A 22,876-nucleotide genomic window follows, 5' to 3' on the forward strand; every position below is an offset into this window, starting at 1 on the left:
ACGGATCTGCTCAGCGGATACGCTGCGAGCTATGATGATTCATGACGATCAATGCGAAGATAGTTTTCGGCGAGAAGGGAGTCGACTCCTCATCCAAAACTGAGTCGGGTCTGCCCTTTTTCAGACCTTCCGCGAGCAGTGCGGGCAGCTCTGCCACGAGGTTGGGACGAGCCAGCGTCACTCACTGAGCGCGAGGCCTGTTGATCATTTCTAGCTGCTTGTCGCTCCTCAATCTCCAAATCTTTGGCAAAATGCCAATCATCATGCTCGTTCCTTCCATCGATCGGAAGAGATTGCCGGCATCGATTGCAGGTATATAAAGCCTCCTGAGCTGCCACTGGCTGTTCACTCCGCGAGGGTTGCTCATGATGGGGGATATGATCGCTGCCCTCCTCTTTCTTTCTATCATGCTGGATCGTATTCAAATCCGGAGAGACGGCTTCTTGGATAGTGTCAGGAGGAATACTGAAGAATCGTCTAATACCGTTGACCTCGGCCTTCCTTCGTTTGTCGTCATGCTGGTGTGTGTCCATCGTTCCAATTATATCTTGATTTCTGATGGGCTGAACAACATTTTTGGCCTGTTCGCCACGGATCAAGAAGCTGTCAATCGCCTTGTTCTTGCTCACACCATCTTCGAATCCGCCCACGCTCAAGGAGAGGTTCGCACAAGGCCACGCGCGACCATCAACAATGACCTGCCGAAGCAATGTTCTACCGAGTTCGAACAACAAACTCTCGTCGATTGTGGCGGAACCAGGAATAGGGAGTTGCTTGGAGCGTACTTGAGCACCTTGTCTGTGATGCAACGAAACCGTCCTCGGGCGGCGTCTATTTTCAAGCACGCCTTCCTCGACCAGGCGGCCATAGATATCGGCAGCAAAGATCCGCAGCCATTTCTCGGCCTGGTCTACAGAATTGATGCTCGGTCTGAATGATTTTGCGGATAACATCGACTTGATCTGAGTCCTTGGATTCACCTCACTCTTGTCCTCGCCTCGAATTATCCCATATAGCCAGCTGGCGGTATCATCGTCAAGCTTGGCCCGGAGTTGTTCATGAGACACCTTTAGGAGATCGCTCACTTGCTCTGTGCCAAAAGAAGCGGTGATCTGGTCTCCCAATTTGCCTCCAAGCATCCGGATTTTGGTGAACTTGTAACCCCCAAGGAAATTCTGGACCGCACGGTTCCGAACGATTGTCTGCTTGTTCGGCTTGTTGCAAGCGCTCCCCAACTTGGCCATCATTTTGTTTCTGGCAACACCCCCGGAACACGTATATTTGAGCTTATCCCAGACAAATTTTCGAACGGATCGTACGATCTCTGACCCTATGAGCATGGCAATATCATCCCAATCAGGATCATCGACCTCGGTCTCGTTCTCATCCAGATCTATCAGGCAATCCTCTGGATTCCACTCCAATGCTGTGGTTGGAGGACGAGGCAGTGGTGTGAAGCGGTCGTCATCTTGCGACCCAGCACGGAGCTCCGGGTACCGCTGGAGTAGAACCCCATAGACCAACGGCGACAGGTCAATGAAGACCTCGTCAATACTGGCTTTTTCAAGACTAGCAGGTTGTATCTGAAACTGCGCGCCGGCGCCGCGTTCGCCGTCCACCAGGTCTGCATGCCACCTCGACAGCTCTTCCTTTGTGAACTTCAGAATCTTCCGAGATTCCGCCCGGTACGGATCCAGGCATACTTTGTCCGTGCTGATGTTCTTGAACGCGTCGTCCCTGTACGCCCACTGTCCGCCTTCCCCTTCCCGGAAGGTCGCGACATGCTGCAGAACAATCTCGGGACAGTGTTTTCTCGCTTCGTCGGCAGACATCATTCGAGTGATTCCAAACGATCGAGCAGGATAGTTAATTGCGATGAGCGAGTCCCACTGCCGCACAGCGAGAGGTGTCTCGCGTGGCTTTGCCAGCCGCACCATCTCACATTGCGCATAGAAGGCATCGAGGTCGATGTGGGCGATCACTCTTAGTGGAGTCGCAGTGGAACCCTGGCGAAGAAGCTGTAGTTGCCGGTACGTATACTGAGAACGGTGCTTCAGTGAACTGCTGGGTGACGAGGCTGGTGTGGCACAGGGTTCCGAGGGCGAGCGAGACATGTCAACGTAGATCGTGGTATAGTCATGGCTGTTTTTTGAGGAACGAGCTGCGGTGAAGCATCAATGGCCTAAGTCCGTGTATTCATCTCGTTGAATGTTGTCTCGGCACCACGATGTGGCCTTGAAAAATCCCACTTATCGCTTATCGGGTCGATTCCAAAGATATGGCTTTGGCATTTGGGCGGGAAGCTGAATGATTACCGGAAACGGTTAGCTTGGTTTTCCATATCCTCTTCAGTGTCAAAGGAATGATCAAAACATCATTTATTGATTAATGGTCGTCAAGGATGACCGTAGGAATTGATTCAAGTATGCTAGCAGCTTGCCTGATACTGTGTAGCTTATGCGCTTTTGTATCAATAAGTCTTCTTGGCTACAGAATCAACAAAGACAAGACATGCTAGCGATAGAGTGACATTCGAATCTATATATATATATTCTCTACATAGTAACAGCCAGAGACTGATAAATCACCCACAAGAGTCAATCGCTAATGCTATGTTTTGACGAAGGAGAACGAGTTCGAACCACCTGTTCTAGCAAGAAGATTCATTCAGTTCGAAATCCTCGATACACTGGCGTCGATGGACCGTCTTCGCGAATGCCTAGTGTATCTGTATCGTTTCCAACTAGCCACTATGAAGCCCTTGAGGTCCCTGAGACCAATGCATAAGCTCCTTGTTTTCATGCGATATGCACACAATTTGTAGTTTGCGAAGGGACCTGGAGCAGGGGGACTGGAGATACCCTTCTTTTACACTCAGTTGATCAAGCTGTATCCGTGATCTGTGTTGAAGAGGTTGAGAGACTGCTCCCTCCAACTCTGACAGGAAATACACCCGCAAATAACCGAGTCTGCCATTCAACACGCTCTATTAAACAAGCGACAGCACCTGATAAGGCATGGAAACGGATACGCTGTAGCCAAATCAGAAGAAGAGTTTAGATAACTACGACGTGGAAGAAGAAAATGCAACATTGTTGTGCTCAGTTCGGCAGCTGCGCTTGTCAGCAGGACCACAAGTTTACAAGGATAGAGTAGATGCAGAGACGCCTCCACAGTGCACAGTGATGCGAGATCATGTTGAAGAGGACACTTCGGTCGCTGCCATTTGCGCAACTGATCGGTCTGTGCCTGAGGCGCTCACCGCTTGCAGGACATGAAGAAGCCATGGGTGGGATTGGGAACCTGGGCAGTCTCAGTCATGTGAGTCTTGAGACAGAAGGACAAGAGCAGATAGATAGGTAGATGAGATCTTGTCCAGTCCAATCATTGATAAGCATTGTAGAATAATATCTCTTAAGTACCTACCTTTAGTGTGTGGACCAAACAATTGCCCTAGCCTTTGTAACTGTGAGACAAGTGTAGGTCGTCTCTACTCTGGGCTCAGGGCTGTTTAGATCCCCCTCTTCCACTGGTGCATATGGATGCATAAGATCTATCGGTCACATAAGCACATCATGGTACTACTACTGAGAAGGATGAATCAATGATGCCAATGGCTGGAACCGAGGTCAAGTGAGCGAAGGTACTTTAAGACAATGCTGCTAATTTGCATCCAAATAAATGAGATGTCTTGAATATAGACATCATCATCGTCGTCGTCGTCGTTGTTCGAGAGAAAGTCCCTCTTGGGTATCTATGTAGTAGATAGATAGTCTATGACAATCAAGGCTAGATAGCTACCTTGCATGGACCAGTGGTAGTGAGGTGGATTTCATTGGAAATCCGGTACCTCAAAAGTACCTTTTTTTTTTTTTTTTTTCTCCTATCTACGGAGTACGCACAGAGATTTCCACGGAAGAGCAGCACAACTGCACAAGAGAGTCTGGCGCACCCAGATTTCGATTAGCGGCCCGGAGCGGGTACGTAGATTGGCAGCTCTAAGTAGAGTCGAGCCTTGGGTCCAGCTCGATCGAACAAATGATTGGGTTGAATACCCAAATGTCCCCTCCAGCCCACCACGCATTTCTGCCCAACTTCTCTGCAAGTTTGCAACACCAGCGCCCTCGTTAAGCGTCCCGCCGTTGGCAGACTGGGCTCTTACTGGCGAAGCACTGGGTATCAGGTACGTATTATTATTTTGTAAAGTCCTGACCGGACGACTGCAGACTGCCCTGTTATTGTTATTGACGACCAGAGCAGCTTCTCCTTTCGTCCATTGTCAAGCATATCTACGACATACTATTGCTGGACGACTTCTTGCTGTTGTGGCGATAATCTCAAAGAGAGCTGCCACTGGAGCTCGAAAGATTGTCATGAGGCGAATCTCATCCTGGTTCTTGGTTGTCAAGGATATTTCGTCAAGCTGTTCTCTGCTCTCTCTGGTCATGAGATGAGATGTTATTTGCTTCATTAGAAACATGGTGGAATGACCAAGACGGCATCAGTACAATGAGTGAATGGACGGGCTGAACATGCATGTATGCCGGATGGAGGAGACATGCCTATTATCATTCAACCGCTGCGCAAGAGACCAAATGAGTCATTCCCGTCCTGCTCAAATTGATAGCATCGGACATATAAGCCATAGTTGAAACTGTCATCTCAGCCGGAGTCGTCGCCCCATCTTCGTCACACAGAGTATCACCGCCAGATTGATGGTCGGGTTAGTCTGTAGTGGCTCGCTCACATTGACATCTGATCCGAGGGGAATGATGAATGATTGTTGATGGGCTGCTACTACATTCATGTTCCTTCCCCCCCTCCTCCCTCCATGAATGCAAGCCCTTTTCCAATGATGGCGAGTTTCGCTGAGATTTCCAATGTCTTCGATGAGCGCGTGGACAGTGAACAGACAGGTTAGGTAGTAGAATGACGGCGATGATGCCGGATCATGGTGGTCAACCAAGCGACAACAATAACATTTGTGGGGGCAATTCCACTTGAGCTTTGACTGTTGACATCAGGACCGGTAGAGAGAGTCTATTCATTTCCCAATTTTCTTGAAGATGAATTTGCCTTTCCCCCTAACTACCTAAGCAAAGACCACTACTGTACGTACTTCGTACCCCCTTCAGAGAATTTTTTTTTTTTCCAGGAAGCGCGACTAGACACAGGAAAATCCTCAGCACGCCCCATTCGTCTCCCTGCAGACGATGGCGACTCGACCACAGTCATCATGCTGCCTGTGGGTTGCAAGACCGTCAATCCTCCCTCCTTCGTTGGCGTGTGTCGAAATTTAATCTTTTCTTTGTATACTAGTAGTCTACGGAGAACACTCTACAGAGTACTACATACCTATTCGTGTCCGATCGGTGTTCTTTAGTCCTAGGCTCTTTAGTCCTAGGTTCTTTAGTTACCTAGTTCGTTACCAATAGCAGGTGGAGTCATCGTGGCACCAGACAAGGCCAGGCAGCCCAAAAAGCCGGCCCAACAGCCCAAATAATAATAATAAAAACGATAATCGCCCATTCTGTTTCTTGACTGGCTTACTTACATAGTCATACTCTGTACTGGGCTGGGTCGAATCAATCAGAGCAACCCAGCAAACAAAAACCCACAGCCCTCGTTCATTTTCCCACCCCCTCCCCTCTCCGTCTCTCTGGTCTCTAAGCTGGCTGCTGTCCTTTAGCCTCTCTTATCTCCCCATCCTTTTTCTCCCTCCCTCCCGTCTTTCTGTTCTTCCTCTTCTTCTTCCTTTTCTCCCTTTCCCTTCCTCCCTTGCTCCCTAGATCGCATTCTGGCATTCTAGCCAGCCCTAAGGACAATCAACATCCACTTATTGGGAGCGTTGAAGGTATTAAAACGCTCACCACCCCAAGCGGAGAGAGGAACCCCACGCAAACTTCACCCGAATCCTTCAACCATTCGGCTCGATTTTCTGATTTCGACAGTCTTTTCTTGCATAATCTCGTCGCAATTCCGGATACAGTTTACTAGCAAAAGAAAAAAAAAAAAGAAAGAAAAGAAAGGAAACAAGCTTCTCAAGAGGATCCTCACAATCGGCCCTTTGACACCCGTCTGTGGACAGAACGCTTTCCCTGGATTTCCTGTGATTCAACAAACCATCAAGGACTTCGGCTTTTTCACATCTTCCAATTCTGCATTGTGCGCGTGTGTGTTTTGTGTGATACAATAAAGTCGGATTTAGCATTGATCATCATCCTTGGAGTTTCCCCCCTGGACTCGGCCTCATAGAACTGTACTTGTGCTGTTTCTTTACCAATCGACCCAGGAGATCGCATCTCATTAACCTCCTTTTCCCCCCCCACTGGACACCTCGGCTACCTGGAACCTCTTGTGGCCACTTGGATCCATTGACTATAATCCTTTAATACTGGACCTTTTCTCCCTGGACAAAAATGACTGGACGCCATGGATATGAAGGACGCCCGGAGCGTCAGAACGAGTATTTCATCCCCGGCGATGGTATCAGCCGGGAAGTCATCCAAGCAGATATTTGCCGTTACCTCGGAAATGATGCTCTCGTAAGACCTGGAAACCATAATGTCTGTTTCCCAACCTCTTTTCTTCTCTAAAGTCAAGAAATCTCCCGCTTGAACCACAAGTTGAAACCTCCAATGTGCTCCTCCACTGACTCATGATGAACAGGGTCGCCAGGGATACTTTATTCGAGCTTATCGGAATCTCACCTCTGTATGTTGAAACCTCCCCTCTCTCTGTGCAGAGAAAAAGAAGAGTGTGAAGCAAAACAACAGGATGTCGGAGCGAGAAGATACAAAGGCTAATATTTCATCCTGTTATAGGAGATGATTGCTGATCTCAAAGCGGATTCCGCTCGTTGGGAAGCAGATGTGATGCGCCGGGCTGACCAAGGCTATCCACGAGGTAGTTATAATCACGACTACAGCGTTTCCCAAGCGCCTAACATGATCCCAGCACAATACGCAGCTTCTTCCATTCATGAAGTGCGCCAACAAACAGGCCCATCTCCACCACCCACATACTCTCAGCCTCCTCCTCAACCTTATGTGGACCCATATGCTCAGGCGCCATATGCCACAACACAGAGCCCTCCCTACACTGCCCCCTCATCTTATCCCTCAAGTCACTCGCCTTTTGCGACAGGACAGGCCCCATACCCTGCACAGGTTCCCTACTCGGCCCCTGGCCAGCCTGCGGTGTCTGCTGAGATGCACCCTTCATACACATACACGAGCAACACTGGTTATGCGTATGAAAATGGGAGAAATAATGCTCCACGCTACACAGGCCCGGGCTATGAAGCAGAATCCGATTATTCCCCGGTCACTTCTGGAATGACTTATCCCGCCACCACAGCCCCTGATCCCCGGATAGGAATGGATCCCAGATATACCCCGGAGTATGACCGCACTAGACCCCAGGCAACAAGAGAAAGCCAGGCTCCGCGTCGTCCCCGGTAAGGGAACATCCAACAAAATTAAAAAAAACCGGAAAGGAAAAAAACCAAAAAAAAAGAATGACATACCTCCTTCGCTCTTTTGCTATGATACCTCAAAGGATTCGTCACAAGCCCTTGGCTATCCTGGGTTGATCTTGACCTCGGAATATAATGAAACCTACAAGATTCCTTGGAGTGCCGCGTATCCTTATCCGGGCTGTTCTGCGGGATCAAATTGCTGTTTGTTTGTTGCCAGCGGGGGCTCCCAACCCACCAGGAATATCTTTTAACATGTTGTGGAAGCCGACTTACAAGCCTGAGGAGCCTTCCCTTGGGAATCCGGGATACTCAGCCATGGATGACCTCATTCGTTTTTCTGGAGATCTTGCTTTGCGTCTCTCCTGATGCTGTTCGGTGCTGCTTTTTCTGGACTGGTCGTTGACATCGTATTGGCGATGTTGATTTACCATATAATAATGTGACTAGCCGAGTGAGAGCTCTGCGTGATGAGTTATAAAAGGTGGCTTTGTGGTTTTCCCGTTGCAATGTTCCGTTGGTTTTCGACTGTCTCATTCAAATCTACTTGTTTCTCGTCTTTGCTTTTTTGGAGAAATATTCCCCGATCTGGTTGCTTACTGGTGTACTGGGCCGTGGTTGTCTGTTTTATCATGGTCTCTCCGGTTTCCCTGTTTGAGGGGGTGTTACGGCCTTTTCCCGCGGTTTTCAATTTATGATGGGAGCATCCAATTGATTCCACATGTCCCGGGCAGGAGCTTGGATGTTTCTGCTGATGTTGTCCACGATCTATATGTAGATATGAGCATATACGGCGTTATCTTTTACTTCTACGGCTATTCAATTACGTTGACGCTGGCAATCCGGGAGCTATCCTATGTTATAAATTTTCGATCCTCACCCGAGAAACTTGTTCTTTCGGATCCTGCGAAGCCGTGTTGATTCAGCCCTAAATCTGGTACCTAATTCGGAATCTACTGTCCCAGCATTGCTACAGTGTCTATCTCCTTTTTTCAAGTGTACATGGAGAGCCATGGTCTACCCCAACCGTGTCGTACTGAATAGATCAAACAATTTTCTCCGCCGTCGATCTCATCTGTTCGATTCAAACTTTTGCCATAGCGGAGGACTTCGGCGAAGCTATTATTCTGGTCTTCGTTCAGGCATGAACGCAACTAATTAGGTATTGTTGCCCATTCCTCAGCTCCTGCCGAGTGACCTACAGCCTTGGAGTACATCTTCTGGTATTGCGATACTTCGACTTGATAGTTTGCTCGTAAGAATGTGCTTCCATCCTCTCGTATTAAGGGTCATATTATCTGTGCGTCTTTCTATAGCGAGATATGAATAATCGGGCTCACCTCGAATCTATTCCCAACAACTCCATTTCGAGCAACCTAATCGAATAATTATCTTTAGGAGGTATTGTTACCCAACATGTTACCAGAAGCGAGGATCATGAACGCGCCATAACAAGCCGAGGAAAAATAGTTCAGACGAGAAAGTGTCTGCGCTCTAAAATCATTTTTCATGTACAATACACCGCAGCGCCTGCTATCAAACTCAACAAAGGAGGTGCAGGGGTATAGAGACACCTAGGTAGGAAGAAGAACCAGGAAGATCCGGGGGGGGGGGGCAGAATTGTTCAGAAACAACGGCTGAGATACCACCCGCAACACCCTTCCTTCCAATTGACGCAGCGTCGATCACGGATCCCTTGTCATCGACGGCCCGACATCGTTTCAGTTCCTTACACTACCGTATCTCGAATTTCCTCCCAGTGACGAGCATCTGAGCAAGACAAAACGCAATTCCACCGATCCTGTTTCCGCGGACCGTCTATTCGTCATCGTAGCCTCGCGGGATGTTCCGGGGACCCTGGGGAACTGTCACAATGGGCGGATAGCGTTAGTTATGAGGATGGTATAGCCGGTATGCGTCTAGCAAGACGCAGCAGACCGGGAAAAGCAGGAGGTGAGGTCCTCACCAGGATAGGTCAAAGGGATGGGTTCCGGGTCAACATCGCCGAAGAACCGTCTGATGGGGGGCAGGGTGACCAGCGCGAGAGGTCCAGAAGCTCCGATAATCAGGGAGTAGAAGATCGCGGGCTTCTCGTGCGAGGCCCAGCGGAGGTACCGGAGAGGAGTCGACCAGAATTGAGGGGTAGTCATTGCTGTTGGTTTATAAGAGTTTTTGCGGGATTCGGGTAGAGGGTCGTGGACGAGGGAGACGTCGGGTTCCGAGTCAATTGGAATTGGAAAAGAGATGAAGCCGCGACTGTTCAGTACGCTGGTAGAGTCGGATATTCAAAATTTAGGTAAAGGGCGCCAGAAGAGCCAGTGTCGCGACAGAGAGGGGGTTTGGTTTGAGAATGGAGGTTGTTAAGTGACGAATGCCGGCGATTGCGCAGTTCGAAGCGGCATGGAGGTCTTGGCGCTCTCGGTCCAAACACGTTGCCCGTTTCCCTTCAACTAAACCGATGCTGAGGGAAGCTCCCAGAGGACAATTACCTCCACCAATTCACCTCCCTCTCTTCGTGTCTTTCTTTCCCTAGACCCGCGGTGATATATCCTTCGGTCATTCATTTGCCCTCCGCTGCGCGGAATCCGATATACCATGCGGTGGTGCCTCACTATCCTCTCGTTCTGCTTCTTGGCAGTTGTACATGCTCTAAGTAGTTCGGGCAATCGCCTTCTGGTAATTCTGGAAGATGCCGCAGAAAAGGAGCTTTACACGACATTCTGGGGGGATCTAGAAAGTAGGCTTGAACTGCTATAATGATATTTACAGTTGCTGACTGCAGGAAACAGCTCGGGGATATCAGCTTACCTTCGAATCGCCCAAGAATGACAAGCTCTCTTTGTTTGAGCTTGGAGACCGGGTTTACGATCACCTACTCCTCCTCCCTCCCAAGTCAAAGGGTCAGCATTACACCGGAGAGAAGCGACATTACATACCTCGTACAGCTCAATTGACTCTCGAACAGGCTACGGACCCTCTCTAAGCCCGAAGAACATCATCGAATTCCTAAACAAGGATGGCAATGTCCTCCTCGCCCTGTCTGGCAAGTCGACAACCGCCAGCGCCATCAACTCGTTGCTTCTGGAGCTGGATTTCCATATCCCCACCGATCGCTCCTCCGTCGTCGTCGATCACTTCAATTATGATACCCTCTCTGCGCCCGAGAAGCATGATGTCTTGTTGCTCCAGCGGCCAGGTCAATTGAGACCTGACCTCAAGGCTTACTTCGATGGCCCGGGTGTCGTGGCTTTCCCCAAGACTGTTCCTCACACCCTGGGTGACGCAAACCCTCTTATCGCGCCTATTTTGCGAGCTCCTGCGACGGCTTACACTTACAACACGAAGGATGACGCACCCTCGGTGGAGGATGTGGAGGCTACAGGTTCGCAGTTGGCACTTGTCTCTGCTATGCAGGCTAGAAATTCTGCCCGCTTCACTTTGCTGGGTTCGGCGGAGAGTCTGCAGGATAAGTGGTTCACCACGACTGTCAAGGCTCCCGGTGATGGGAAGGAGACGAAGACTGTCAACCAGGACTTTGCTAAACAGCTGACGGCGTGGACTTTCAAGGAGACTGGTGTCCTCAAGGTGGGAAAGGTTCAGCATTACCTTGCTGAAGCTGGCGAGGTTGCGCTCGAGGACCTGAACCCCAAGATTTACCGGATCAAGAATGACACTGTATGTGATTAACCCGCACTTGCTTGCCCGTTTATTTGTGCTAATTGATTGCCCTGCAGGTCTTCAGTATTGAGATTTCCGAGTACGATTACGATCGTTACGTGCCATTCCAGGTGCCAGCCGAGGATGCTGTTCAGCTGGAGTTCACTATGCTCTCTCCCTTCCATCGCCTGAACTTGGAGCCTTCCCACAAAACTCAAAACAGTACAGTGTACAGCACACGCTTCATGACCCCGGACCAGCATGGAATCTTCTCCTTCCGGGTAAATTACAAGCGCCCCTTCCTCACCAACATCGAGGAGAAACACGAGGTGACTGTCCGTCATTTCGCTCATAACGAATACCCCCGCAGCTGGAAGATCAGCGGCGGATGGGTCTGGATCGCCGGTCTATGGTCCGTTATTGCCGGCTTCCTTGCTTTTGTCGTCGCGTGGCTCTACTCAGCACCTCCTGCTGCTGCTTTGAACACCAAGAAGACACAATAATCTGTAGTATTTCATTGAATGAGAGGTCAAAATGACGCTTGCAACTGCATCTGCGGTCTATCAGTCTAGGCAGATCTTGTAAAGTGAATCCTCTAGACGCCGGAGTAAGCCGCCAAGGTTTGATCTATATAACCACTGTATCTTGGCCAAACACAGTAGATCATACACATAGGTCGGAAGATCCACGATGCATATATACATTCGTATGTCCTAAAGCAATAGTGGTACACAAGTTTCGTAATCATAGTAACCCTTCCAATGTAAAACTCCAGCCATGCTAAAGAGGTGAGATAAGACCAAATGCCAATTGCAGAAATCCAAGCCGCATGCGTCGTAGCGAAACGACACACGAGTCAACCCAGTCTATCACGATAGCTCACAATCCTCTGGTCTTCTCAGGGTCCATCTGGACTTCATCGCCACTGATCTCCTTGACGCTCTGGAAAGCGGGCTTCCCGGCATATAGTTGCTGGGAGGGTTTGGATTTACCACCTTCGAGCTCCCTCGATACGGAGATGGGCTGGTTTCCGCGGAATCGCTTCCGCATATCAATCAGGCCGCGTCTGCATTGAGTTATAGGGTCAGCGCTACCTGCTAGCAGATGAATTGCGGCCTTGCTGAACTCACTTGCACTCGCTGAATCCTTTCCGCAATTGTTGGCACTTCATGGGCAGCTCGTCGACGAGCGGTTCACTCAGGCACTCACGCGGGGTGTGGCGCTGGACCATGATGCAGTCCGACTCTTGGAGGCATTGCGCCAGAGCATCTCCTGTAAGATTGAGAGGTTCGTTAGCATTCGCTCATCATGAATCCCGACGTAGGTTTCCGAGATCGTGGTGCGGGTGGCCCGCGGCGGTTGTCAGGCAATGGCCAATGCCTATACGCTCTGCGCAACGATTAATAAGATAGATCGGAATACCACTTACTGATTTCTCTGCACGAACTCGGCATCCTGAGATGTGATGGAGCGCTTGCTGACGGACAATCCCGACAGAACTACAGCGCAATGTCAGATTACTGTATTGGACTCTCGGGATCTCTTCGGCGGCGAAAATCCAGGCTAGCCGCTTTGGTGTCCCCGGATTAAGTAAGCATCACATGGGAAATTGAGCGGCGCAATGACCGCATGACGTCGGGGTGCGACTCTGTCCCTCGCTGGAATGGCTTCATTAAGCATGGAGAAATTTGATCTGCCCCCTCGCTTGGCGCATTATGGAATCCATAACATAATGACCGTGGCTCATTTCATCCTCAAGACTCATTGAAAGACATTCATCAGCGAAACTAGAAGGTCAACCCCTAACGACACCATGGCAGTTCCTGTAATCGGACGACTGTTCTGGTTCGAATACCTAGCGCTTTTTGCCTCTTTCATTCTTGTGGGGTTGGAATCGGTCATACATCTAATCACATTCTGCCTGCGTGAGTGCCCTCAATATTCAATATTCGCGTCCTGTCAATATGGGTCGTGGGACAGCTTGAAGGAATAGGGGCTGATTAAAGCAGCCGAACCGGTGATCAAGTTCTGTTACGACCGCTCAAAGACTATATTCAACGCCTTGTTGCCAGCCGAAAAGCCAGACAAACGTCGCAGGGAAGAGCAAGTTGCTGCAGCCGTTGCACAAGCGTCCGACTTTGCAGATATCTGTTCCATCTTCGGTTACGAGGCCGAAGAGCACATCGTGCAGACAAAAGACGGTTTCCTGATAGGATTACATCGCCTGGCCTATCGAAAGGGAGAGGAAGATTTGTTTGTCAACCAGGGCGAGGGAAGTATCAAGAAAAAGGTGGTCTATCTTCACCATGGTCTTCTCATGTGCAGCGAAGTCTGGGTGTGTTTGACGGAAGAACAGCGTTGTCTTCCCTTTCAGCTTGTAGAAAGGGGCTACGATGTATGGCTTGGGAACAACCGCGGCAACAAGTATTCGAAGAAATCTGTCAAGCATTCTCCCTTGACGCATGAGTTCTGGGATTTCTCTATGGATGAATTCGCATTCCATGATATCCCTGACAGCATTAGTCATATCCTCGAAGTAACAGGGCAGGATTCACTGTCATATATCGGGTTCTCACAAGGCACGGCGCAGGCGTTCGCAGCTCTCTCGATACACCCTTTACTGAATCAGAAGGTCAATGTCTTTGTCGCACTTGCACCGGCGATGGCCCCATCAGGTCTCCGAAATCGTATTGTGGACTCGTTGATGAAGGCGTCGCCCAATTTTCTGTTTCTGCTGTTCGGTAGACGCAGCATCCTTAGCTCCACAACAATGTGGCAGACAATCCTCTATCCACCCATATTCGTCCGCATAATTGACACAGCCTTGTCGATCCTCTTTGACTGGAAGTGCAAGAACATCAACCACTGGCAGAAACTGGCAGCTTACCTGCATCTTTTCTCGTTCAGCAGCACGAAATCAGTGGTCCATTGGTTTCAAATTATTCGACACAAGAACTTTCAATTCTATGACGACGAGATCCATGCTCCGTTCAGCATTGTCGCCAGTCAGCGATTCTACAAACCGGTCAAATACCCTACTCGGAACATTAAGACCCCGGTCGTTCTGCTCTACGGCGGCAGCGACAGCCTGGTCGATATTGGGGCGATGTTGCGAGAGCTTCCACGTGGAACAGAAGCCAAATGCATTCCCTCGTATGAGCATTTGGACTTTCTGTGGGCGAAGGATGTGAATGAACAGGTCTTTGGCCATGTGTTTGAGGCACTCGATTGTTACAGCTCCAAGGAGCGTCGCAACTCGAAATGGGATAAGACGCTCGAGTATACCAATGGCGGTACATAGTGGGCAGTCTCTGTGGAGCTCCACTGTAGCTGGCTTTCATTTCCTTGTCCAGGACCGAATAAAGACCAGAAGATGGGGCATGTCTCATAACTTGGGACGACCACGTCTACCTATGTATATACATTAGAGTTCAGATGTATGTTGCGGAGGGGTGGGATGTATGTTATGTGTAGTTTATCTTCCTCCCATGTGTGACGAACTGATTGGCGAGAGCGTCATAGCTGCGTTGGAAGGTTGTTAGAAGAGAGCCGGGCGGTGGCCATCTGCGAGGTGATTCGTTTCTGGTGTCTACAGATATACAGAACAGTCTGTCCATTATTCAGATCGATTCCACGAATTTTGACCTGTCAAATGTCAGTCAGATGATAAAGTTTCACATGAAGCATTCAGCAGTCAAAGCTCACTCTAATATTGTCTAGACTCTAGATACTGTGGATATGCCTTGCTCTCTTCAGGTAGCTAGCTGATTTAGAGGTATGTTGTCCTCCGTTCCGATATAGCGAGTCAGGAATGTTTGCTATCATCAATCCATTTGTCTCCGAATGGACTTTGGTAAAGCAATACTTTGTAGATAGTCTATAGAGAGATTGATGTGTGTTTCCAGGACCCAAGACTTATCACCAAGTAGGGATGAAGGGTGTTTCCTCCACCACAGATAACAGGTCATCCGACATCTATGGAGACGAGGCTGCAATATAGCAGAATGATGCCTCATATCACCGGAAATAGCATGAGGCTATATTTCAAGATTACTTTTAACACCACAAAGTAGGTATATACCGAGAGTCTCAGTCTCAACTTCCCATCTTCACGGACTCTGCCTCCGATCAACGCAAACCCCAGCTGGCTCGGTCTTGCTCTACTTGATTGAATGTCATCTATTTCAACCTCTTTCTTGCGTTCAGTATCTCCTATCTTGGTTCAACCATTGTAGGTTCTTTTGTTCTTTTTTTGTTCTTTTTTTTCTTCTCCCGCTCTGCACTCACCCCCCCCTTTCCCCCGCCATCATTCAGCACCATTTCCCTGTATATTTCAAAAGACACCCATGTGCACGAGGGGAGATAACCCCTCATATAACCGACAAGGCAAACTCTCTTCTCCCTCTCCATCACCCCTCTCCTCCCCCCTCCCTGGGTACGGTATAACCCGGGAAGCTCAAGGCAGCTCGTGAACCAAGCGGACAAACCTTCTGTCAAAGCCATTGTGATGATGCGCTCTTGAGTGTCGATTACTGGGACTAAGGACCGACACTCCGACTATTCCCCTCCTCCCAGGCCGGCACCGCCACTGGCACACTTCCCCAAATTCTCCCAGATCTCCCAGGAGAACAGAGAAAGACAAAGGGTTATACTGGCGGCGGTTTCAGCGAGACATCATTATCATTACATATGCCAACACTACCTTTAACCTAGACTCCTTGTCATAGGCTGTCTGGGGACTCCAATAGCCGAAATACCTCCCCATTTCCGTTTTCCTTTTTCCCCCCTCCCATTTGATTTATCGATTCGCTGCAATGCTGACGACAACAATTGCCATGAAGACAGAGGTCTCATCGAAATACCGCGTGGTCCTCCACGGAAATCCTACGAGCGCTCGCTTGTCTTGGAGGCTTAGAGTTTTGGTTGCGGATATTGGAACGCCTGTCGTGTCCGCACAACTAGTCTCATCGACGATTCTCACCGCCGCCCAGTTGTCACGTTCGGATTCTGGAGAGTTCGAACCAAGGGAAAAAAAAAATAGTGAACCGGGTCAGTTGGTGTTCTCCCCTTACGTGCAATTGCATTCTGTCCGCAGGGTCTCTCTTTCATGGAGTTGACAATTCTGCAGCGTGTCTAATTGTCTTCAAAAAGTCAAGCCTTCCTCGGAAACGAACGATCCCTTTCTTATCGCTCCTCCCCTCTCCCCACACTCGTTCTTCGGTCGTACCAGCAGTGAGCAGACTAGCCCGGCCTAGCCTCCCGGACGTTGGACCCAATCTGTTGACATCAACCTTTTTTTCCCTACTTTTTTTTTTTTTTTTTTTTTCCCGCGACCTTGTCCAGCATATTATTTCTGGATCACTCGCTGTGTTCCACTATCCATCTGGTGAATCTTACGGAAGTGTTTTGAATAAAAGGGCTCATTATCGTCCTGGACTTGAAGGATTTGGTCGGGAACTCGCATCGGAAACTGATGTAACGGATCGCGTCTCTTCGCCCTTGCTCTTCCATTGGGAGCCAGGAAATCAGACCATCCCCCGGACAGCTGCGAATTCGCGGCGGAATCACAACACAGCAAATCCTCTTGACAAACCTGACAAGGGAACCAACTATCCATCCATCTTCGGTTTTCATTCTCACTTTGGGTCTCATCACCATCGCGAAGCATATCGGCGACAGCAGTAACGGGTGGAAAAGGACACAATTCGGACAGCATCCCGTTTACGGTGGAGCCGTACTTATAACTGAACGCGAAGTTTATCGGAGGGGTTTTTATTTGTCGAAATAGTCAGCACAGTCTCGATGCGGCCACAGTAAGTCCTGCTGTTGAGAATTCTTCAATCCTGAGTACTATTGCGCAATGGAGTTCTGATATGGCATCGTGCCACAATTTCTAGACGGGAATATCACATTGTGGTTCTGGGTGCTGGTAGGCATACACGATCTCTCGATGAGAAGGTTCCTGCGCTAAATATTCCAATCTTTTCTGCGTTATAGGAGGTGTGGGGAAAAGCTGTCTCGCTGGTATATACTCCCCTCCTGGTCTTCCATCCCGACGACCCCCGTCGCACGGTCAAATCTGCGGACTGCAGGATCTTTGAACGCTTCGACAATGAGGTACATAATCTAATTATCACAGCTCAATTCGTCCAGAATGTGTGGATCGAAAGCTATGACCCTACGATTGAAGATTCCTATCGGAAGCAGATCGAGGTCGATGTAAGTGGACTGCCCTTGTTCGTCTGAATCCACAGTACTGACACTTTCAGGGTCGACAATGTATTCTGGAAATGTACGTTTAGTCGTGGAGCGTGCGAGGAGCCCTGCCGCAAGAGTGCTAATCCATCTTGAATGTTTGACAGACTTGATACTGCAGGAACCGAGCAATTTAGTAAGTTTACTGCACTGTCTCAATCGACTTACCTTCTTGCTAACACTTTCTCTGTAGCTGCTATGAGGTAATCCAATCTGCCATCACTCTTGCAACCACGTTGTTGGTGCGACCGCAGTCATGCTTTCCGACTTATTCAACGTTATGTCTCGCTGATCATATTTTTGCTACTCAGAGAGCTTTATATGAAACAAGGCCAAGGTTTTCTGCTCGTGTTTTCCATCACCAGCAATTCCTCCTTGAACGAGTTATCCGAGTTACGGGAACAGATCATTCGAATCAAAGATGACGAGAAAGTGCCCATTGTCATTGTGGGAAACAAGTCCGATCTGGAAGAAGATCGCGCTGTTCCACGCGCGCGCGCCTTCGCCCTTTCCCAGAGCTGGGGCAACGCTCCCTACTATGAGACTTCAGCGCGCAGACGAGCGAATGTTAACGAAGTCTTCATTGACCTTTGTCGGCAGATCATCAGGAAAGATATGCAAGGAAGTTCATCTAGCGGCTCCGACAACTCGACACGAAAGCGGGACGGCGCTGGTCGTCAGGACAAGAAGAAGGATAAGAAACGACGGAAGGGTCCTTGTGTCATTCTATAGAATTCGGGATTTACAAGTGTTACGAACCCACGGCCCCGACGACACGACTGGCGACGAGAAAGGTCAATCTATTTTCTCAAGTCCTTCACTCTGTCCGAAAACTCCAATGTATCTCACCTCTAGCATCCCAGCTATGAGCGCTTTCACCTCCTTCTCCATACCCACCGGTCTCCTCAGAATTGTCCTCGTGATGCTTCCATTATCATGCTACATTATACGCCATTGACGTGCCCTGCTCAACGATAGACTTATGTTTCAATTTTTCAATGTGATATTTTCGTCTTTACAAGTTGCTACAATGCATCAAGGAATGGAAAAGTTATTCAAACCCACCGTCTCATCTATCTACTCTGTCTCTTTCTCTCCCCGATCGGAAGCTGCTAGATCTTGGATCTTTTTTCTTTTTTCTCGTCTAATCCTTTTCGACGCATCTTCATCCACTGGTAGTGTTAGTTCGATCTAAATATTGACTGACATCTGGTGTGCCTACAGTGGAAAGAGATCAATGGGCATCTTGCCTTGGAGATTTGTGGGTCGGGTTGATTGATATTCAACCTATTTAGGGTTCAACTACATCATTCTTGTACATCATTGGACCTTATTTATCTTCGCAGCAAATTAAAACATTTGAATCTGAAGTCTTCCTTCCAATTAGAGGTCCAACCTAAGGATGTTGTTGCAATGAGCCAACCACCGAAGTTACGGAGTCCCGATGACCAGTTGTCCACTTAAAAGAAGGATTCCTAGAGATTTGACCTTGATACAGACAAGATGACGCCGAACTTGCTAATCATAACATAACATTATCAACTACATCTGGTGAACAACTGCTTCACATCCTGAAAACACCAAACCGCGTTTGCACATCCTTCTCTACTTTCCCACCAAGAGCAGCCGCAAGACTCAGACCGAGGACATGCCTCGTCTGCGCCGGCGGAATGACCCCGTCGTCCCAGAGGCGCGCAGAGGAAAAGACCGCTTCGGACTCGCGGTCGATGCGGGCTTTCAGTTCCGGATCTGCGGTTCGGCCGACGGCCTCCATGACTGCGGAGAGCTGCTCGGAACCCATGACGCCGATCTTGGCGTTGGGCCACATGAACATCAAACGTGGGGAGTATGCGCGGCCGCTGCAAGACATTAGCACGGGGGCGACTCTTCATTTAGTGTGTTGGGGGGAAGGGAGTGGGGTCAAAGTCCTTACCACATGCCATAATTTCCAGCTCCGGCGCTGGAGCCGAAGACGACGGTGAACTTGGGGACATCGGCGCAGGCGACCGCGGTGACCAGCTTGGCGCCGTTCTTTGCGATTCCACCCTTCTCGGCATCGGCGCCGACCATGAAGCCGGAGATATTCTGGAGGAAGAGCAGGGGGATCTGGCGCTGAGCGCAGAGCTCGATGAAGTGTGCTCCCTTGAGAGAGGACTCGGAGAAGAGAATGCCGTTGTTCGCGACGATGCCGACCTGATGGCCGTAGATGCGGGCGAATCCGGTGACGAGGGTGGTGCCGTAGTCGCGCTTGAATTCAGCGAACTCACTTCCGTCGACGATGCGGGCGATGACTTCGTGGACGGGGATTTGTCGGCGGAGGTTGGTTCCTACGATGCCGTTCAATTCGGCGGGGTCGTATAGCGGCTCCTTGATCGTGTCTTCGGGCAGTTTCAGCGGGATGCTTGTTTTCGGGTAATTGAGGTTGGCGACGGATCGGCGCGCCAGGACAAGAGCGTGCGCGTCGTCCACGGCTAGGTAATCTGTGACGCCGGAGATGGTGCTGTGAAGTTGGCCACCACCAAGATCCTCGGCGGACACCACCTCACCGGTCGCGGCTTTGACCAGAGGGGGGCCGGCTAAGAAGATCGTTCCCTGGTTCTCGACGATGATGGTCTCGTCGCTCATTGCTGGGACATAGGCACCTCCAGCCGTGCAAGGGCCCATGACTACGGAGATTTGCGGGATGCCGAGCGAGCTCATTCTGGCCTGGTTGAAGAAGATGCGCCCGAAATGCTCCTTGTCCGGGAATACATCGGCTTGGTGGGGAAGATTTGCACCACCAGAATCGACGAGATAGAGACAGGGCAGCTTGTTTTCCTGCGCGATCGCTTGCGCACGCAGATGCTTCTTCACTGTAATGGGGTAGTATGTGCCTCCCTTGACGGTACTGTCATTGGCCACGATCATGCAAGTGACGCCCTCCACGGTGCCAATGCCCGTGATGATGCCTCCCGCGGGCACATCCTCTCCGGGATACACCTCGTGGCCAGCCAAGGGGGATAGTTCGAGGAAGGACGTGCCTGGGTCGATGAGAGCTGTCACTCGATCCCGAGGAAGCATCTTCCCTCGAGCGATGTGTTTATCCTTTGCTTTTTGTGGTCCTCCTTGTGCAATGGTGTTGTGAAGGCTGGTCATCCGGTCGACCAGTTCACTCATTTGCTGCGCGTTCTCCTTGTATTCTGCCGAGGAGGTGTCCACCGCAGTCGGCAGAACGGAAATTGCGGAGGCATGGTGCGGGTGCGAATAGCTTGCCACTGATCGTGATGAGACGCGGGGACATGTTGGGATCAAATATCGTTGCGCCGGAAGTCGTCGACGATACGGCAGGGCGGTTGTTCTTGAGCACAAGCCCCGAAGAAGCGGAGATGGGGCGTGCATTGCGGGGATGGCTGTGGAGCAAAACAGAGGATGTTAGACAGACGACGGCCTGGGGATCTTATAGCATAACCTTGACTTGAGGGTTACGATAAGAGGATATATGAAAATGAAAATGAGAAGAAAGGGTACACCCAGAAGGGATAATAATGAGCGGTTGTTGATGGAGGGAAAAAAGAACTGGGCATGACGATGAAATGTCTCTCCCCCGGACTGCGCTGGTTTGCTGCAAACCCGCTGCGGAGAAGACCAGCGACGATTGCCGCGTCTATCCGCATTTGGCCTCAGGCCCGCTGCTCTATCTCCGCCTTCGATTGCCATGTAAATTGTAAATTGTAAATGCAACCTCCCTCGGCTGTCCATCTTACTGAGATTCATCATCTTCTTGTCTCAAGTCAGATAGGATTCAGTTTCGCTACACAATGGCTTCTGTATCATCTTTCTTTCGGACCTCCTCGCGGACTCTCTGTAGACTGAGACAGCCGCTCATCTACACCCCCGCAATTCGGTCATTGGCAACAAAACATCCCAAGGGCTTCGTACCGCCCACCGAGGACGAGCTTCTGGAGCTCAGAGAACGGGTACAGGACTTTACCAGTATGTCTTCGGATTCTTCTTTCTCAATTAGTGCCTTGTATGCCTCGCCTGCGTTGTTTACTCACATTCGTTCAAGGGCGTGAGATACCTGAGGAAGTCGCTGCACGGACAGATACGCAGAATGAGTTCCCGGCTGAAATGTGGAAGAAGCTGGGAGATGCTGGGTAAGTGCTGCGAATCCACTATTCTACCCGCTCCAGGCTCATTTACCTTGGTAGCTTTCTCGGTATAACTGCCAATGAAGAGTATGGTGGTCTGGGAATGGGTTACCAAGCCCATTGCATAGTGATGGAGGAACTCAGCAGAGCTTCGGGTATTTATCTACACTTTTTTGACACATATGCAAGGCTTTACCGACATGACCTACAGGAAGTATCGCTCTGTCATACGCCGCACACTCGCAGCTCTGCGTGAACCAATTATCATTGAACGGCACGCCCGACCAGAAGGCTCGGTTCCTCCCCGGCTTGCTGGCTGGTGATAAGATCGGCGCGCTAGCCATGTCAGAGCACTCTGCAGGCTCGGATGTCGTTAGCATGAAGACGACCGCTAAGGCCGTAGACGGCGGTTGGGTGTTGAATGGGACTAAGATGTGGATTACCAACGTAAGCCACTTGACATGCATATTTCATTGAAGTTGTGTCACTCATCATGCATCATCTTAACAGGGCCCCGACGCAGATTACATTGTCGTGTACGCCAAAACAGAGCCGGAGAAGGGGTCCAAGGGAATGTCCGCCTTCATCGTGGAGAAGACCACGGAGGGCTTCTCGTGCGCGCGCAAGCTCGACAAGCTTGGAATGCGTGGATCGAATACTGGAGAGCTCGTCTTTGACAATGTGTTTGTCCCCAAGGAGAATCTTCTTGGAGAATTGAACAAGGGTGTTAGGGTTCTTATGGAAGGTCTTGATCTGGAGCGTCTGGTTCTCAGCGCTGGTCCACTAGGGTAAGCTTTTCTTTTCTTGTCTTTTTTTTTTTTTTTTTTTTCTTTATTCATTACGTTTGGTACCCAATTATCTACAAAGAACTTTTTTTTTAAGCTAAACAATCATCTCAGAATCATGCAAGCCGCTCTCGATCTTGTGCTCCCATACACCCACACCCGCAAGCAGTTCGGAATCCCCATTGCCCACAACCAGTTAATCCAAGGGAAGTTGGCGGATATGTATACCAAGCTCGCGGCATCGCGCGCTTATACCTATGCAACGGCACGTCACATTGACAACTCCGCGTCCCTGGCTGAAGTGTCTATTCGCACGCAGGATTGTGCAGGTGCCATTCTATATGCTGCCGAGAGAGCCACTGAATGCGCGCTGGACGCCATCCAACTTATGGGTGGAAATGGTTATATCAATGAGATCCCCGCTGGCCGGTTGCTCCGGGATGCGAAACTGTATGAGATCGGGGCAGGCACCAGTGAGATCCGAAGGATGGTGATTGGGCGTGCTTTTAACAAAGAATATGCTTCATAGACAGATAGTATGGATGTCGCTAGGACGGTGGTATAGGAAATGA

General features: G+C 49.8%; 9 protein-coding genes across 9 annotated transcripts, besides 3 other annotated features; 5 read left to right on the plus strand and 4 right to left on the minus strand.

Annotated features, from left to right (window-relative positions):
- Positions 1–89: 89 nt before the first annotated feature.
- Positions 90–2,114, minus strand: ACLA_011540 (DNA-directed DNA polymerase eta; the record flags this gene model as incomplete). Its single annotated transcript, XM_001274152.1, has 1 exon — positions 90–2,114. One exon carries the CDS (start codon positions 2,112–2,114, stop codon positions 90–92), a length of 2,025 nt encoding a protein of 674 aa, XP_001274153.1.
- Positions 2,115–5,376: 3,262 nt separating this feature from the next.
- Positions 5,377–5,413: a microsatellite.
- A 1,006-nt stretch (positions 5,414–6,419) lies between these two features.
- Positions 6,420–7,463, plus strand: ACLA_011550 (putative transcription factor RfeG; the record flags this gene model as incomplete). The annotated part of the gene is made up of 3 exons (XM_001274153.1): positions 6,420–6,545; positions 6,670–6,714; positions 6,825–7,463. 3 exons carry the CDS (start codon positions 6,420–6,422, stop codon positions 7,461–7,463), a joined length of 810 nt encoding a protein of 269 aa, XP_001274154.1.
- A 1,832-nt stretch (positions 7,464–9,295) lies between these two features.
- ACLA_011560 (NADH:ubiquinone oxidoreductase subunit NDUFA3) lies at positions 9,296–9,627 on the minus strand (the record flags this gene model as incomplete). Its single annotated transcript, XM_001274154.1, has 2 exons — positions 9,296–9,342; positions 9,444–9,627. The coding sequence occupies 2 exons, from the start codon at positions 9,625–9,627 to the stop codon at positions 9,296–9,298; spliced, it is 231 nt and encodes a 76-aa protein (XP_001274155.1).
- Positions 9,628–10,072: 445 nt separating this feature from the next.
- ACLA_011570 (dolichyl-diphosphooligosaccharide-protein glycotransferase) lies at positions 10,073–11,637 on the plus strand (the record flags this gene model as incomplete). Its single annotated transcript, XM_001274155.1, has 4 exons — positions 10,073–10,214; positions 10,267–10,377; positions 10,443–11,152; positions 11,212–11,637. 4 exons carry the CDS (start codon positions 10,073–10,075, stop codon positions 11,635–11,637), a joined length of 1,389 nt encoding a protein of 462 aa, XP_001274156.1.
- A 376-nt stretch (positions 11,638–12,013) lies between these two features.
- On the minus strand, positions 12,014–12,365 carry ACLA_011580 (PET191 family protein; the record flags this gene model as incomplete). The annotated part of the gene is made up of 2 exons (XM_001274156.1): positions 12,014–12,200; positions 12,265–12,365. The coding sequence occupies 2 exons, from the start codon at positions 12,363–12,365 to the stop codon at positions 12,014–12,016; spliced, it is 288 nt and encodes a 95-aa protein (XP_001274157.1).
- A 582-nt stretch (positions 12,366–12,947) lies between these two features.
- On the plus strand, positions 12,948–14,435 carry ACLA_011590 (sterol esterase; the record flags this gene model as incomplete). Its single annotated transcript, XM_001274157.1, has 2 exons — positions 12,948–13,059; positions 13,144–14,435. The coding sequence occupies 2 exons, from the start codon at positions 12,948–12,950 to the stop codon at positions 14,433–14,435; spliced, it is 1,404 nt and encodes a 467-aa protein (XP_001274158.1).
- Positions 14,436–16,439: 2,004 nt separating this feature from the next.
- Positions 16,440–16,460: a microsatellite.
- Positions 16,461–16,936: 476 nt separating this feature from the next.
- Positions 16,937–18,121, plus strand: ACLA_011600 (putative RAS small monomeric GTPase (Rsr1); the record flags this gene model as incomplete). Its single annotated transcript, XM_001274158.1, has 7 exons — positions 16,937–16,947; positions 17,032–17,063; positions 17,132–17,158; positions 17,274–17,353; positions 17,404–17,426; positions 17,497–17,529; positions 17,701–18,121. 7 exons carry the CDS (start codon positions 16,937–16,939, stop codon positions 18,119–18,121), a joined length of 627 nt encoding a protein of 208 aa, XP_001274159.1.
- An 832-nt stretch (positions 18,122–18,953) lies between these two features.
- ACLA_011610 (putative 3-methylcrotonyl-CoA carboxylase, beta subunit (MccB)) lies at positions 18,954–20,767 on the minus strand (the record flags this gene model as incomplete). The annotated part of the gene is made up of 2 exons (XM_001274159.1): positions 18,954–19,248; positions 19,323–20,767. The coding sequence occupies 2 exons, from the start codon at positions 20,765–20,767 to the stop codon at positions 18,954–18,956; spliced, it is 1,740 nt and encodes a 579-aa protein (XP_001274160.1).
- Positions 20,768–21,186: 419 nt separating this feature from the next.
- Positions 21,187–22,833, plus strand: ACLA_011620 (putative isovaleryl-CoA dehydrogenase IvdA; the record flags this gene model as incomplete). Its single annotated transcript, XM_001274160.1, has 6 exons — positions 21,187–21,361; positions 21,438–21,525; positions 21,580–21,674; positions 21,731–21,966; positions 22,030–22,307; positions 22,419–22,833. 6 exons carry the CDS (start codon positions 21,187–21,189, stop codon positions 22,831–22,833), a joined length of 1,287 nt encoding a protein of 428 aa, XP_001274161.1.
- Positions 22,314–22,352: a microsatellite.
- Positions 22,834–22,876: the final 43 nt, after the last annotated feature.

Source organism: Aspergillus clavatus, genomic scaffold, assembly GCF_000002715.2.
Source record: "Aspergillus clavatus NRRL 1 1099423829795 genomic scaffold, whole genome shotgun sequence".
Classification (NCBI taxonomy): Eukaryota; Fungi; Ascomycota; class Eurotiomycetes; order Eurotiales; family Aspergillaceae; genus Aspergillus; species Aspergillus clavatus.